An 18,267-nucleotide genomic window follows, 5' to 3' on the forward strand; every position below is an offset into this window, starting at 1 on the left:
GCTGAATTGGATTCTATCACTAAAAATCAAACATGGGATTTGGTGTCTTTGTCATTTGGGAAGAAAGCCATTGGAACAAAATGGGTCTACAGGCTAAAACGGAATGCAAATGGATCCATTCACAAATACAAGGCAAGGCTTGTAGCTAAAGGCTATGCACAAAAAAAAGGCATTGACTATGAGGAGACATTTGCTCCTACTTCCCGTATGAGGACCATCAGGTCTATGGTTGCTTTGGTTGCTCATTATGGATGGACTGTGGATCAGTTGGATATTTAAACTGCATTTTTACATGGGAAACTTCATAAGGAAATATATGTACATCAGCCCATTGGTTTTGCAGTTGAGGGCTTGGAACACTTGGTCTGCAAGCTGTGAACAAAGCTTTGTATGGCTTGAAACAAGCTCCTAGAGCTTGGTATGCAAAGATAGATGCTTTCTTGCTTAGCCAAGGGTTCATAAAGAGCTCATTTGAGTCTACCCTTTACGTATGTAAAGAGGGGGGATCCATGCTGATCATTTGTCTTTATGTTGATGATCTCTTGCTTACAAGGACACATGTTGATCACATTTCATCATTTAAACAAAATTAGCAGCAAACTTTTGACATGTCAAACTTGGGTTCTTTGCATTATTACTTGGGCATTCAGTTTATACATGATGCTAGAGGTATTGGGTTATCATAGTCAAGATACATTGGTAAACTTCTCGAGAAGTTTGGCTTACAAGATTGCAAGCCAGTTTGTACACCATTGGAACCTGGACTTAAACTGTCATTACATGATGACAGTGATTTGTTTGATATAGACACATATGCTCCAGCAGTTGGATGTCTTATTTACTTATGCAACACTAGGCCAAACATACAGTTTGCAGTTTCAGTCCTAAGCAGATATATGCATCAGCCACGTATGTCACATTGGCAAGCTCTTAAGCGTGTCTTCCGTTACTTGCAGGGTACTAGATCTCTTGGATTGCTTTATGCCAAGGGGGGACCACTGCAGTTACATGCTTACAGTGATTCTGATTAGGCTGGTGATTATGATTCACGTCACTCCACTAGTGACAATTGTTTCTTTCTTGGCTCGTCTTGCATATCTTGGCTTGGCAAGAAACAATCCACTGTTGCCACATCGTCATGTGAAGCTGAATACAAGGCAGCTTTCACTACCATAGTTGAATGTGTATGGATTAGACGCTTGCTTCCTGATCTAGATGTATCTGTTACGGAGCCTATGCCTTTGTTCACTAACAGTTAGAGTGCCATTGTAGTGGCGCAGAACCCAATGTTTCATGCACACACGAAACACATTGAGATACATTATCACTTTGTCAAAGAGAGGCTACATGCAGGTGATATCAGCCTTGTCTATTGTCCTACCACCAGTAATATGGCAGACATCTTTACCAAAGCTCTTCCTCGTGAAAAAATTGAAGCATTTCGCAATGCTTTAAATTTGATCTCCTTTGGTGGCAAATGATCCTTGTACTCTTGATCACTCTTCACTCCAGGGGGGTTTGTTGGGTATTTCATTCACGCCTCACTTACGCCTACGCTCACATAGGAGTGTCGGTGATCAATAGGACACTGGGGCATTTTTTACTCTCAGTAGGAGAGCTTTTTCCCCCCCCAGACTTATAGTATTATTTCGTATGTGCTTATGACACACACTTATGGGCACTTACCGTGTTCGGGTGTGAACATCCCCCTACAACCCTAAGGTTTAAGGGTTGTACCTTGTACTTTCGATTTACACTCTTTTAGTTTATCGCATTGGCTGTCGTGCTTCACTCTCTACTGTCTACTGGTTTTCTGTGTTGCGCTTTGATCCTGTCCTCCCTCACAATGGCCTAGTTGTGGATGCAAGCAAAGTCATGCAAAAGTCTATAGCCACTTGTCCAACCGCCTCAAGGATCTGGGCTATGAAACTATCTACTCTCATGAGTCTCCTAACTGGAGATCAAGAAATCTTAGTTGTACTCCATGCAATTGCAATACAAGTTAAAGAAATGCTGCAATGGGTGCTAGTTTTGGTGCCAATAGGGTGTCCAATGTCCTAAAATGTGTATGGTAAAGTGTGCATTTCAGTTTTATTGAATTTGTTAATTGCTATAATTAAGTGTTTAATCAGGTTTTACCACTCTATCCAAGTAGAAAGGCTGGTTTCATCTTATCTACCACCTTATCTAAGAAGGAAGGCTAGTAAATCCAAAACTAGATCACAAAACTAGATCACAAACTAGATCTGCAACTTCTTGGGCTTATGTTCTTACTACAGAAAGTATGCATGTGGGTTTGTTGAAATTGCATCTCCATTGCATGCTTTAAAGAAGAAGGATGTGCCATTTAGATGGATAGTAGTAAAAATTTCAGCATTTGAACACTTGAAAGAAAAGATGACTTTAGATTCTATGCTTGTGTTGCCCCATCTAGGGAAGTCATTCGTAGTTCAGTGTGATGCATGTGGTAATAGCATTAGGGGCGTTCTTATGTAGAGCGGCTGAGTTGTGGCTTATGAGAGCCGAATTCTCTACGGTGTAGAAAAGAATTTGCAGGTCTATGAGAAAGAGCTCTTGGCTGTAATTCATGCACTGTCTATGTGGAAACATTATTTATTGGGGTTTGATTTTACAGTGCAAACAGACCATCAAACTTTGAAATGCATTTTGACGCAGATAAATTTGTCAGAGCAGCATATGAGATGGGCAAATTTTCTCTCTATGTTTTATTTTCAAATTGTACATATTGATGATAAAAAGAATGTTGTGGCTAATGCAGTATTACGTAAGCCACAAATTTCGGCCATCATCATGGTTTATCACACTTGAGTTCGATCCATTGGCAAAGCTCCATCTGAGGTGATTGAGGATGGCAAGAAGGTACCACCTATCTTGCAAACTAAGGATAAGATCTTTAAGGCTGACTGTTATGTGTAAAACTTGGATGCAGCCTATGCAAAGATAAAGCATGCACTTCAGAGATCACAAGAAAAGCAAAAGAGAAGAGCTGATCATCATAGACATGCTTTGCAATTTATAGAGGGTGATTATGCATTGTTGCGTTTTGAAAAGTTAAGGTTGAAAAAGATGAAAGGAAGAGAAAGACTATATCTAAAGTTAAGTATGAGATACTATGGGCTCTTCCAAGTATTGGAGAAAATCAACGATGTGACATATCAGCTGAAATTACCTCCACATTGGTGGATATACAATGCCTTTCATGTCAGTCTGTTAAGGCCTTTTCATGGTGATGTGCCAAAGGATATGTCTACGGAAATTCAACTTGAGGTTGAGGAGTTGGATGGGATTTTGGTACCCGAGCATATTTTGGCATATAAAAAAAGAAAGGTAAAAGGTAAAGTTTCCAAGAGATACTTCGTGAAATTTCAGAATTATTCACCAATGGATGCCAAATGGATGGAAGAGAATGACTTGACAGACCATCATCAGTTGTTGCAGCTTTATCTAGATGCCTTTCAGTTGGATCTGACTTTAGTTTGGGCTCAATTAACTTGAACAGAGCAAGGGTCCAGAGTATTACTTGATGCTCAAGGGGAAGGTAGCACTTCCACTCCTCCAATTATGGACAACTCTTGCATGTAGTGGATCTCAGATATATTCAATATGCATCCAAGGTCTTGTGCTGACAGTATGTTTGCCATGAGATTACTACTTAGTGTACTAGTCACTATGAGGTGTATGCAGATGAGTATGAGTTTCACCCGGGAAAAGAAACTACACTTTTGTATCATCTTATGATCAGTTTCGCATGAACTTTGCCTCAATTTTGAGACGAATTTTCTAATCAATTTCAACTTAGTTTTTGATTAACTTGAGAACCGTTTATGGTCACTTTTGGGATTAGTTTTGCATTAGTTTTTGCATTGATTATTGGTTAGTTTTTGCAATGAGTTTGTGATCAGTTTGAGGTTACATTTGCAACAGTTTGTGATCAATTCTTAGATCAATAAGTGATCAGTTTATAATCAGATTATTCTTAGTTTTGAATGGTTTACATTTGATTCCATTCAGAACAAAATACGTTATGATGCCATTGATGTTTTAGTCATGGTTTACGTTTGGTTATGCTATGCTATGATTTGGTTTTGCCAAATGGATTGAGCTCATCAGAAATAGACATGCCACATGATAATCTAGCAATGTTTTTGAGATTCTTTGTGAGTCTTATGTTATATTATGTTTGTTGGTAATTTTCAACATGTGTTGGGCATATGGAATGGTTGAGCAATTGTACGCAATGTTGTATTAACTATGATACCTTGTGGAAATTTCAATCCACTATTTTGCTTTTGATGCATCTGGTACTGCAATTGAGGACGATTGCAAGGATTTTAAGAGCGAGGGTTGTCATGAGGACATGTATTTTCGAGCCCTTACTTAAAATGTGGATTAATTTTTAATCACATGATTAAGTAAATGTTGCACATGTGAGGTGTAACTAGGATTAGAGTAAATTTATGAGCCCAAGACCCGAGGAAATTACGGGATGTCAAAGACAAAATATGCTATAAGTTATGTCACACAGGTACTTGCTGGTATTTGGTATCACTTGTTGACCTGGGTCATTCATTTGGCCATAGGTGTCAATTTTTGCTAACACTAGAGAAGTGGCGTTTGATGGTAACCTAATGTAAATCTGATAGTCAAAGATGGCATAGAGACACTCGGGAATAGAAGTTGCCTAGCAAATTTAATTATTGGCCAATCAAATTATTTTTCTCAGTACCGAAATAATTATTAGATCAATTTTTAGTATTTAAAGACATGAAAATTAATATCTAACTATGAATAATGTTGGAAAAACCATTTGAAAAAGTTGCCACTTTGCAATATTGAAAAACGTCTTTAGAGACTAGAGAGAGGCATTTTTAGTGCATTTAGCCTACAAGATAAAGAAAAGAGATACCGCTGGTTTGATCTGCAGCCATTGGAGCACCTTTTGAGACAACCAGGGGCAAGAGAAGACAAATCAGCAACAGGTGATTACATCTACAAGTTGTTGAGACAGGGAGCAATAGTAAATCACTGATTTTCTTTAGTTCTTCGTGAGGAAAGTTTGAATTTTCTCATTTCTACAGCCTTGCTCCGAAGATTACAGCATTGAGATCACCAGAGACTGAGAAATTTCAGATTTCTCTATTGTAAACCCTAATCTGTAGCAAAAATTAGGGTTTAGTAGTAGCTTCAAGAAGCATGCCAGAAATTGGAAGCTCCAAGACTTGGATTCAAAAGGGCTGAAGCATGCCAGAAATTGGAAGCTCCAAGACTTGGATTCAAAAGGGCTGAAGCATGCCAGAAATTGGAAGCTCCAAGACTTGGATTCAACAGGACTGAAGCTGTCTTCAGTCAAATTCAAGTGGAGATACCAACAAATCAATGAATTTGAGGCATTTTCCATCTCCATCAAAGCAAGTGAAGGCCAATTGACTGCCTGAATGAAGAGGCACATCGGATCATTTTGGACAGCAAGGGGAGTTGGATTACTGAAAGGGATTGGGAAAATCCCATTGTACATCAACTTCTTCTTCAATTAAGTTAAAGAAACATGGAAAGGGGCACCAGTTCTGGAGCCAATAGGGTGTCCATTGTCCAAGATTGTAACTTAATTTGCATTTCTTAGTTTTGTAATAAATGTTACTACTGTAACTGGGTTGTCATTAGGGACTAACCACCCATCCACAGAAGGAAGGCTAGTTTTAGAGGCCCACTGGATGGAGCAGCAAGAGGAAAGAGATGGTGAGGAAAAGGAGTGACAGACACTGGGTGGAAATATGATGGTGACTGTGACTGCAAAAGGATGATCACAACTGCAAAGTATGATGCCATGACTGAGAGAGGGGAAGGTTATATAATAGGCTAAATAAGAGCAAAACCGGCCAACTGATATGCAAATAGGTCAGACCTGTAATAAAACTGCCTCCTGCATAAAGATCTGATGACTGGTCTACAAAAGGTCCAAAAGCATCTGCCTGCCTGTAGTGCCATGTGGCAAATGCTGTATAGAGCCTAATAATGATGAAAAGTGGTGACCTGCTGGGCACAGAAAAACGAGCAGATCGGCACCTGAATCACGACCAAGTGCATGATTAACAAGGCTGCATGATAAAGGCTGCCTGGAGGGACATGTGTGCAGATAGTAGACAGATCAGAGCAAAGTGCTGCCTCCATCTAACATGCTGAGGATGATGAGACTGACAGACACGAGTCATACTATAGATCCAAACATCTTGGTCAAACTCAAACTGAGGCTCACAACCTAGAGATGGACACAGAGACACTTAGAATGGCATGATTGCTAACTGTGTGCTCCATGTCCTCTGGGTAACTTGTAAAGAACTATTGAAGCTTGCTCAGTCCATTCGCTTCATGTTTTGGAAGAAGAATGGCCAAAAAACTAGTTTGACTTGGGCAGCTTGGATTGCATGTGTACACCAAAAAGCAATAGAATGGGTATTATAAGCCTGGCAAGGATGGTCTATGGTCAGCCTAGTCTGTCTATTTAATCTGAAATCTTGTTAATGTACATTGTGGGCAAGAGTGGGCACCCTTGTTCCTACCAAGGTGCTGGTCACTGTCTGGAAACACACCAGGAGCAGGTACTATACATGTCACTGCCTCATATACTGTACATATTACCCACTAAGGTCATTACCATTAAGCCCCTTCATGAGGCTGGCCCTGTGCTACCTTATCAAAGGCCTTATGAAAGTCTACAAAAAGCAATATATCCTCTTTTCCATGTGCTCAGCCCTCCTCAATGATAAAGGAGTACCAAAAACGTGAATATCGCAATCATGACACTGCATGATGGAGAGAGAACAAACAGTTCTGTACATTTTGCAAGCAGAGAAATTTTCAGTTTCTGCACAACGTGTTCATAGTGGCAGGAATTTAAAATTAGAGAGAAGGTGAAATTACCAGCAAAATTTTGATACATAACATGAGAGAGAACATCAACTTGTGCTTTTCAAAAAGTGACCGGCACACATTCACATAAAGTGAGTATGTAAAATACTCATTTAGGTTCTGAATCCTCTTTTCTATTATAGATGCTTGTGTGGCACCGTCCATGGCTCTGTTGAACAGTGATATAAACCAAGCTAGACTGTACTGGTACATTGGATCGACAGCTGCCAAGTCTGAGATACAAAAGAATAGTTGTGAAGCTCTTGTAGCCACTTTGCGATAGACCTGCAGGAGCAAATCACTGTCAAGAACACTCCAAATGGTGATAAAAGAATTGGAAAATAAGTCTTTTTTCAGGAGCCAAAAACATGCTCCATGGGTGAAAGAAAGGCCTGTTCTCATGCCTCTCGTGTCTCATCTATTGCCATTTCTGTCTTTTCTGCCTCTGCAACCTTTGATGTAATCTCATCAGATGTTATTTTTGATTGTGACAGTGTGTTAATAAGAACTTCATCATCCAGTATATTGCCCTACAAGGAGGAAATGTTGTTTGAATGTAACAGTGAAGACTATTGCACATTTACATCTGTTCAGTAAAAGATTTCACATTTGAGGCTCTATGCTTCACAACGGTGTGTTAAGGTGAAGACATGACCATATAAAGACAAATTATGCTAATCATAGCCGAAGTTGGCCAAGGTTGTTTGGTCAGGGAAATGAGTTTTTCACATATCACAGGAATCTATTAATAGAATTATTGGTGTCTCTTAAAAAAAGAGAGTGATATTTTTATTAGGATTTGGGATGAGGAGAGAGGCTTATCTCAAGATCTGGGATTCTAGCACTTTCTTTAATTTTGAGACACACATGGTCTGACATTATAAATCTCTTGATTGGTTATTCACTCAGGCTTTGTACTGGATTTCCTTTTTGGTTTATGTTTTAATATTGTGGAAGTCCTTTACAAGGCTAATCTTATACTTGCCTTGGGTTAATTTATTATGGGGGAATTTATTAATTAAATTTCCTTTTCTTTGGAAAAAGAAAAAAACAGAACAAGGGACTGGGAGATGCATACCTGTGCTTTAGACAAAAGGTGAAGAATCTTATTCTCAATCTCCTTGAGTTCCCGTTTCATATTGGCATTTGAAATAGTCAAATGATTTTTCATTTCTGCAAGGTCTGGCCGCTCTTTTGTCACAACCTGCCCTAGAAGTTGCTCTTCCAGTCCTTCTTGGGTGACAAAAAAATTGAGCAGTGTAACCTTGACACTGACCTGTTACAAACTAAAATTGTCTATTTAGTATATATGAGACAAGCCATTTCCGATGCTCTTTTAAAGGTTTTTCTAATCAATAGGATCTGAGTTGCATCGTTTTATTCAGGGAATGGATCAAGACATTTTTTTGTTATCGTTTACTATAGCAGGCCATGAGACTTGTATGTGAACCTTTGTTTCGTAGGTATATACAAAATATATCAATTGACTTGGTAATTTAATATTTTCTTCTTTTTTGCACTTAAACCATAGTTTGATTCACATTTTTAAATTTAATTCAAAATTCACATTAAAGTATTTTAGTCCCAGAGAACTTACTTCTGGTGGGTAGTGGGGATTATGAAGTTTTGTTGTAATGTAAAGCCTGAAATCCTGATGATAAGGAATCAAATTGTCACCTATCTTAATGACCTCTTGACCACCTTGTTTAAACTTTTGCTGCAGCAAGAGAGGCTCCAATGCTGGGTCAAGGTTTTCCATAATATTTTCTAGCAATACAACTCGACCAAATCTAACAGCATTCTCGAGTGTGCGCAAATAGTCTTTGTCAGACAACTTGATGACATCAATACCAGTCTCTTTATACATATTCTTGACCCATTTATTTGCTTGACCCTGCAAAGTGTACACTACGTTCAAAAAGTGTTCACAAGGTACTCTACTGCAACTCTTGAGATCAAGATACTCATTGAACCACAAGATTCTCTCTGAGGGCATTTTCAGAACTTTTAACAGTATGTAAAGTCCGATTAGTTTTACATATTTCAAATCCACATATTTATAGTTTTAGAAAATCCAGCCTTTTCTATTACTTTGTTTATTTATGTCTTTCTGGTGATTGTGTGTGCAAATTTAGTGCAGCAATGAAAGGACTCTGTAGATGACCAAGAAATGTGAGTTCAGCTTACTATGAACTTGGCATACACTTAGGATGGGCTATACTAAGTGGGTACTACTGAAAAGGTAAGGCATTTTGCCTTACCTCCTCCTTAGCTCCAACTTTTACATGTAAAGGCTTTCACCTTCAATGTCTCCTTGCCAAAGGCATTTTGACCACCTGCCATGCTGTGGATCTTTCAAGTCATAACCTTAATGAGGATGTTATGGAGAACTTAGAAGCAGCAACTAGACCTTATTCTCGTGCAAAAGCTTCTTATTGGAGCATAGATAGACTTGTCATCTTCCAAAGCAATGACAGTGGTGGTGGAGGCTAACCAATTACTGCATGTGGCCATGCGGTACATTGCCTTTTCCTACACCTTTTCCAAACCTTATATTGGTACAATGAAGCATCATATATAGAACTTTCATTTAGTCTAGGGGATTTCCCTAGTGCCCAAGACATGTGGAGAACCCTCACGATGGTCTTTTCATGGTACAGCTGAGAGTATGGTAGTCACCTGGTGGGCAGTAGCTTGAGTCAAAACTGTTGGGTTCGACTCATGCCTACGCTCACAGAGGAGTGTCGGTGATCCTCGGTAGAACATAGGGGCATTTTTCACTCTCCTTATGAGAGGTTTTTTCCCCCAGTTTTATTCTCCTTTATTTTATGTGCTTATGTTACACAGTTTGGGCACTTATCATGTTTTACACCTTTCGGGTATGAACACACATTAACAACCCTAAGGGTTAAGGGTTGTACTTTGTACTTGCACATTACACTCTTTTAATTATTACATTGGGAGTCATGTCTTCACTCTTACACTCTCTTCACTGTCAACTGTGTGCTCTCAACTTAGATTCGATCTGTCCTTCCTCTCACATTGGGTATCAGAGCTGAGTTCTCCCTCTCTGTAACCAGCATCATTCGAGTGCTCTCCTCCAACTTCAGCCTGGTCAGCTGCTGCCTCAACCTGCAGAACAGCCCCCACCTGTCTACAGCTCCACCGCCACCAGCAGCGCTTGGTCCCGCCTCCTGTTCTGCCCCGCCGGCGCCATCAGCAGCGCCACCAGCTAACGCAACCACTGCTCCCTGCAACTGCACATGCACTCTGGTCTGCCAGCACTGCCCCAACCCTCGTCTGCCAGCACCCCCAGCAATAGGCCCGCCAGCACCACCACTTGCTGCTCCTGCAGGTCTGCCTCCAGCACCAATTGCACTCTGGTCTGCTCGCCACTCGTTAGCCTTGTCCACCCGTAAAGGAGGTAAATGGAGAAACTTCTTCATTTTTTAATTCAGATTTGATTTTCAGAAAAGGGCTTTTGCCCAGGCAGACTATCTCTGCTTCTGCACGTGTCTGGGACACATTTATTGCAGAGATTTCTTGAATTTTTGGCTAGAAATTTGGGGCTTTTTGGTTCAGCTCAAACATTGGCAAATGTACATCAAGGTGAGTCTGCAATAGACTGAATTTGTGCATTTCGGACAATATAATTTTGGGGCTTTTGCATTTTTTGTACTGCTGAGCACTGTTAGTGCATTGGACAACGTGTACATTGGCCAATGTTGACACAGTGTGATCAGATTTGCTAATTGCAGCATGGTGCTCGGTGCAATTTCTAGAAATTCTGAGATTTCCAGGTCTTGCCTGGAGTTGTGGCTCCTATAACACCTTCTCCAAGAGGACACGGTCAAAGGTCCTCTCAACCTGCTCAACCTGCTCCAGCTCAGCCACTTCCCTAGAGATCAATAGCACAAAAGGCTTGGGACACACGGGATGCTCAAGCATTGTCACTTGACACTGATTGCATTGGAAGTTTAGCCGTGTATCATCCCACCCATACAGTCTGCAGCTTCTTCACGAGAAACATGCTAACACTTGAGCAAATGTTTACTGCAAAAAATGAGACATGCATCTCTTTCTTGAAGAAAGAACTTGAGAATGTGAAGTTGGATGAAGGTGATTCCATGCAAGATCATCCTAACAAAATTCAGGACTTGCATGAGCAGCTAATGAATGTAGATGAGTATTATTCGGATACATAGTTGATCTCTACTACTCTGAATTCATTGCCGCCCTCTTATTTGGCCTTTCATATGGCCTTAAATCTCAATCATGGGAATTTTCCCACAGTCACTTATTTTACTTCAGTTGGTTAGTTTGCTCTTAGAAGAAGAGCAAACAAGAAAGAATAGCGGGGGGGATGTAATAGCCTTTGAACAGGCTTTTATGACGAGGTAGAAGGGCAAGGGTAGCCAGTCTAAAAATGCTCCACAGAATTTTGAGAGTTTAGGTACTTCACAGAGCAGCAAGAAACAGAGGGGCTTGCAAGCCAAGAAAGGCAAGTGCCACTATTGCAAGAAGCCACGTCGTTACATCACAAAATGTAAGAAGCACATAGCCAAGGAGGAGTCAAGGATGTCTGTTTCTGATGCACCATTGCTACTAAGTCCGCGTCTTTTGTTGTAGACCATGACTATTGTTTCTACACTTGCAGTTATGACTCTTCTTGGGCTGGTAGAGCATTTAGCTCTACTAAAGGATGCTAGCACTTGGTTCTTTGATAGTGGTGCTTCTAGGCATATAACATCACGCATGGATTTATTTACCTCTATTGTTGAAAATCATGTTGGCAAGTCTGTGCAATATGCCCACAATGCACCTTATCCTGTTAGAGGTATTGGAGAGATTGTGTTGGTAGCCATTGATGGCTCTACTCTCCATTTACAAGATGCATTATTTGTGCCAGGCATAAAGAAGAATTTGTTGTCCATTACTTATTTGGCAAAGTGCGGTATGCAAGTTACATTTGATGATGACAAATGTATAGTCAAAGATAAAGAACTCATGACTTTGATTTTGACTGGCACATTATGTCATGGACTCACTCTATGAGTTAGATACTTATTCAGTTGATTAGTAGGTCTATTTCGCATCTACTTCTACTCCTGCTATGTCATAGATAGAGTTATGGCATGCTCGCATGGGACATGCCAACTATGGCAGTTCAATACTTATGTTGTCAGATGGGAGAGGATCGAGGTGCAGCTGAAGTGCAGTAGACAGTGTGAGAGTGAGAGACAGAGTTGAGCACGACACCCAATGCAATAGTACTGAATAGAGTGTTAGCTGAAAGTACAAATGATAACCCTTATACCTTAGAGTTATAAGGGGCTGTTCACACCCGAACACAGTAAGTGCCCGTAAGTGTGCACCACAAGCACATACAAAATAGTACACATAATCTGGGGGAAAAAACCTCTCCTACCGAGAGTAAAAAGTGCCCCAGTGTCCTAGTGATCACCCGCACACTCCCATATGAGCGTAGGCGTAAGTAAGGCGTGTGAGATACCCAACAAACCCCCCTGGAGTGAAGAGTGATCAAGTGTACAAGGATCATCCGCCACCAAAGGGCGTCAAATTCAAAGCATCGCGAAATGCTTCAAATTTGTCTCGTGGAAGAGCTTTGGTGAAGATGTCTGCCACATTGCTGGTGGTAGGACAGTAGACAAGGCTGATATCACCTGCATGTAGCCTCTCTCTGACAAAGTGGTAGTGAATCTCTATGTGTTTCGTGCGAGCATGAAACACAGGGTTCCGTGCCACTGCAATGGCACTCTGACTGTCAGTATATAAAGGAGTAGGCTCCGTAACAGATACATCCAAATCAGCAAGTAAGCGTCTAAGCCATACGCACTCAACTGCAGTAGTGAAGGCTGCCTTGTACTCAGCTTCACATGACGACGTGGCAACAGTGGATTGTTTCTTGCTAAGCCAAGAAATGCATGACGAGCCAAGAAAGAAACAATTGCCACTAGTGGAGTGACGAGTATCAAAATCACCAGCCCAATCAGAGTCACTGTAAGCATGTAACTGCAGTGGTCCCCCCTTGGCATAAAGCAATCCAAGAGCTCTAGTACCCTGCAAGTAACGAAACACACGCTTCACAGCTTGCCAATGCGACATACGAGGCTGATGCATGTACCTGCTCAAAACTGAAACGGCAAACTGTATGTCTGGCCGAGTGTGGCATAGATAGATGAGACATCCCACTGCTGGAGCATAAGTATGGATATCAAACAAATCACTATCATCATGTAATGACAGTTTGAGCCCAGGTTCCATGGGTGTACAAACTGGCTTGCAATCCTGTAAGCCAAACTTCTCAAGAAGTTGCCCAATGTACCTTGACTGACATAATCCAATGCCTCTAGCATCATGTACAAACTGGATGCCCAAGTAATAGTGCAAAATACCCAAGTCAGACATGTCAAAAGTTTGCTGTAAATTATTTTTGAATGCTGAAATCTGATCAGCACGTGTTCCAGTGAGCAAAAGGTCGTCTACATATAGACACAAAATCAGCATGGATCCCCCCTCTTTATGTACATAAAGGGTAGACTCAGATGGGCTGTTTACAAACCCCTGACTAAGCAAGAAGGCATCTATCTTTGCGTACCAAGCTCGTGGAGCTTGTTTCAAACCATATAGAGCTTTTTTCAGCTTGCATACTAAATTTTATGAGCCTTCAACTGCAAAACCAATGGGCTGCTGTACATACACTTCTTCCTGAAGTTCCCCATGTAAGAATGCAGTCTTTATATCCAGCTGATGCACTTTCCAACCAAAATGTGCAGCCAAGGCAATCATAGACCGAATGGTCGTCATACGGGAGGTAGGAGCAAAGGTCTCCTCATAGTCAATGCCCTTTTTCTGTGCGTAGCCTTTAGCTACCAGCCGTGCCTTGTACTTATCTATGGATCCATCTGCATTCCTTTTCAATTTGTAGACCCATTTCGTACCAATGGCACGCTCGCCAACTGGCAAAGACACCAAATCCCAAGTATGATTCTTATGAATAGAATCCAATTCAGCTTGCATGGCTGCCATCCAATGCACACTATGTCGTGCATCCTCAAAACATTCAGGCTCCTCATTATCATGAGTACATGCTGCCATAACAAACTCCATGGAATGTGCTGAATCATGCAGTCGAGTTTGCCTTCGAGTACGACCAGCCAAGGGTGTTTCCAAATGACTATCTCTCATAGTCTGCGTGTACCATCTAGGCACCTGTCTTGCTTCCTGACTGTGTACAAGTTCCTGCTGAATTTCAGTTTCAGCAATGTGCTGATTTACTGCATGTTCCATAGGAGCAGCTGGCTGAACATTAGGTTCATTTGCTGAAGTACCAGCTGAATCACCAAATGTGATGGGCAGCAGCCCTTCAAAGACATCACGGGCAGCCTGATATGTATCAAAACCAGCCAAGGATAATTCTGATTTTTCATCAAATACAACATCCCTGCTGACAAAAACCTTCTTGGTCACGGGATCATAGAGTCTGTAGCCTTTGCTTTCGCTGCTATATCCCATAAAGATGCATTTTACATCCTTGTTGTCCAACTTCTTTCGAAGTACCTGTGGAATATGGGCATATGCAAGACACCCAAAAGTACGGAAGTGGCCAACAGAAGGTTTGCGGCTGTGCCAAGCCTCAAAAGGTGTGAAGGTTTTCAAGGCCTTGGTAGGGCATCTGTTCAAAATGTGGCAAGCGCACATGACGGCTTCCATCCAAAAACTATGAGGCAAACTCTTTGCCTTCAGCATACATCTGGCCATCTCCATGAGTGACCGATTTTTCCTCTCTGCTACCCCATTCTGCTGTGGAGTATATGCAGTAGTGTACTGATGGATAATGCCCTTCTGCTGCAAATAAGAATTCAGCATAGAGGACATGTATTCCCCCCCTCGGTCCGAACGGAGAGTCTTAATCTTGCAACCAGACTGAGTTTCCACAAGTGCACTGAAAGCCAAAAATGCATCATACACTTCTGACTTCTTTTTCAAGCAGTAGACCCAGCACAAACGTGTAAAGTCATCAATAAATGTTACAAAATAGTAACAACCACCCAATGACTGTGTCTGCATGGGCCCACAAACATCCGAATGCACAAGCTGCAATCTGGCTGTTGCTCTAAAAGCAACATCACGGGGAAAAGAGAAACGATGCATTTTCCCCAAAATGCAACCCTCGCATAAATGCTCAGGAGGTCTCTCCAAGAGAGGTAATCCATCCAACATCTGAGTACGCTGTAATAGCATCAAGCTGCCATAGTTTACATGCCCCAAACGAGCATGCCATAACTCTGCCTCTAACATAGCAGGAGTAAGAGTGGATGTCAAATATGCAGACTGATCTACCGAAAGAGCATCCAACTCATATAACCCATGACACAGAGAACCTGTCAAGACCAATGTCATGTGTTCCTTGTCACGGACCATGCAACGGTCATCATCAAAGGTGACCTGCAAACCACAACGTGCCATAGAAGAAATGGAAAGCAGATTCTTCTTAATGCCAGGCACATACAAAGCATCTTGTAGGCGGAGAATAGAGCCATCAATGGCTGTAAGTTGAATCTCCCCAATACCACGAACAGGGTATGATGCATTATTAGCACACTGAACAGACTTCCCAACGGGAGGTGCACCAAGAGAAGCAAACAAATCTCTACGAGATGTGATATGCCGTGAAGCACCACTGTCAAAGAACCAAGTGTCAGCATCTTCTGTAGAGCTAAATGCTCTATCAGCCCAAGAGACATCATAACTGCAAGTGTAAAAACAATAGTCCCTGTCTGCAACAAAGGACGCTGACTCACTAGCAGTGGAAGGAGCTGCAGAAACAGACATCCCTGACTCCTTCTCTTTGGCGATGCGCTTCCTGCACTCAGTGATGTAGTGGCCAGGCTTCTTGCAGTAATGGCATTTTCCTTTCTTGGCTTGCGTGCCCCCCTGTTTCTGACTTGTCTGTGAAGTGTTACTACTACCAGAACTCTGCGAAGCATTTTTCCCTTGGCTGTTTTTACCCTTCTGCCTTGACATAAAAGCCTGCTCAGAGGCTATACCATCCACACCACTGTTCCGTCTAGTTTGCTCCTCCTCTAGAAGCAAACTAACAAGCTGAATGAAAGTGATGGGCTCTTTCGAAATCCTCATAGTGAGGTTCAAGGCAGTATGAAAAGCCAAGTAAGAGGGAGGCAGTGAATTCAATGTCGTAGAAATCAGCTGCGTATCTGAGTAGTACTCATCCACATTCATGAGTTGCTCCCGCAAGTCCTGAATTTTGTTGAGATGATCCTGCATAGAATCACCCTCATTCATCTTTAGAGTCTCTAGCTCTTTCTTCAAGAAAGAGATGCGAGTCTCATTCTTTCCTGCAAACATTTGCTCCAATATCAACCAAGCTTCTTGTGAAGAAGCTGCTGAACGAATATGAGGAATGATAGAACGCTGAACTGCCAATGCAATCAGCGACATAGCCTGTGCATCCCGTGTATCCCAAGTTTTCTGAGCTGCAGTTCTTGGGGGAAGTGGCTGAGCGGGGTGAGGTGGAGGGGGCTGAGGTTGCCCTCTTGCACGTCCTCCTGGAGGAGGAGTAGCGGGAGCCACAACTCCCGGTCGTGCTTCCTCTCCACTGACATAATCCCACAAATTTTTGGCCACTAATACATTCTTCATCATGAAAGACCAGAGGGAATAATTGTTCCCATCCAATCGGTCTTCCTTGGACACATAGGTGAATACATCTCCTCCCTGATTTGCCATTATTTCCCAAAAGGTAATAGAGCAATGTCAATGCAGTACGGGCTGAAAATCTGCAAATTTCCAGAAATTGCAGCAAACACAAGTCTGCAATTAATGTGCAAAGGGTACTCTGTCAAAAAACTGTCCTTTCCTGCACGCTTCCCAAGGTGCAAACAGTGCAGTGCAACACTGTTATGAATAAATCCCCAAAATTTTGCCAAAATCTCTGTCAAAAACAGTCGGTCTGTGACTGTATCAGCAGTTTAAATGCATCTGTCCTCCAAATACACAAAAGCCCCAAAATTTCTGACCATTCAGTCCAGAAATTTGCATGAAATTTACTTTTCCAGTAGATCTGTGCCAACCGCGTGTGAACCGCCTCTTCCAGAATTTTATTCTGGGCTGGAATAATAATAATTTTAAAAATTTTACCTGGGCGTGAAGCACGTCGCGAGCTGCTGACGTGACAAAGGCAGGCGGGCAGGCGGGAGCAGGTCGTCAGACGGGCTGACCAGTCGCGATGGGCAGGCGGGATGCACGTGGTCAAAAACGGCGGGCAGGACTGTCGAAGACTGCGCTGTCGAACAGCGCGCGTGCTGACGTGACGTGTCACTGGTCGCTGGTCGTCAGGCGGGCTGCGACTCTGACGCAGGTCGGAGAGCAGTTCGTGGTCACGAGCGCAGGGCAAGCTCGTTTGCAGGAAACGGGCCCTGGCGGATTGAAGCGGATTGCTGGTGCTGCTCGCGAGCTGCTGACGGACGACTACGACTGCTGACGTGGACGACTGTTGACGGGCAGGACTGAGCTGCAAGTGACGTGGCTGCTGACGAAGGTACAGGCTGCACGTGCTGTACCAGACAGGTACTGACGAGCTGTCAGTGCTGACGCAAGTCCTCGGGAACCGAACAGAGCTGCTGACCAGCTCTGATACCAAATGTCAGATGGGAGAGGATCGAGGTGCAGCTGAAGTGCAGTAGACAGTGTGAGAGTGAGAGACAGAGTTGAGCACGACACCCAATGCAATAGTACTGAATAGAGTGTTAGCTGAAAGTACAAATGATAACCCTTATACCTTAGAGTTATAAGGGGCTGTTCACACCCGAACACAGTAAGTGCCCGTAAGTGTGCACCACAAGCACATACAAAATAGTACACATAATCTGGGGGAAAAAACCTCTCCTACCGAGAGTAAAAAGTGCCCCAGTGTCCTAGTGATCACCCGCACACTCCCATATGAGCGTAGGCGTAAGTAAGGCGTGTGAGATACCCAACATATGTGGCGTACACAGATGCTAGATGGCTTACCTCACTTGGAGAGACATCCTAAGCATATATGTAAGGGATGCATTTTGGGAAAAATGCATCGATTCTCGTTTCCTTGTGATGTTGCTTTTAAGGCAACTGCCAAATTACATATTGTGCATTTGGATGTATGTAACCCTATGCAAACAAAGTCATTGGATGGCTGTTATTATTTTGCCGTTTTCATTGATGACTTTACTCGTTTTTGTTGGGTCTACTCATTGGTGAAAAAGTCAAAGGTGTAGCATGAATTTTTTGCTTTTCTTGCACTTGCTGAAAATCAATTTG

The 18,267-nt window shown here is 42.2% G+C and overlaps 1 protein-coding gene across 5 annotated transcripts in view; it reads right to left on the reverse strand.

Annotated features, from left to right (window-relative positions):
• LOC148028254 (uncharacterized) overlaps positions 1-18,267 on the reverse strand; it is a 346,086-nt gene that overhangs the window by 53,301 nt on the left and 274,518 nt on the right. For all 5 annotated transcript variants that reach the window (XM_087690038.1, XM_087690039.1, XM_087690041.1 and 2 more), the window contains 4 exons: positions 8,525-8,821; positions 8,006-8,203; positions 7,332-7,457; positions 6,940-7,212 (listed from right to left, as the gene is read on the reverse strand). In XM_087690038.1, coding sequence (XP_087546164.1) covers positions 6,940-7,212; positions 7,332-7,457; positions 8,006-8,203; positions 8,525-8,821 — 894 coding nt within the window. The remainder of the gene's footprint in view (positions 1-6,939; positions 7,213-7,331; positions 7,458-8,005; positions 8,204-8,524; positions 8,822-18,267) is intronic.

The sequence above is a fragment of the Lygodium microphyllum genome, chromosome 12, assembly GCF_053477565.2.
Source record: "Lygodium microphyllum isolate KBCC chromosome 12, Lygodium_microphyllum_v1.1.10, whole genome shotgun sequence".
NCBI lineage: Eukaryota > Viridiplantae > Streptophyta > Polypodiopsida > Schizaeales > Lygodiaceae > Lygodium > Lygodium microphyllum.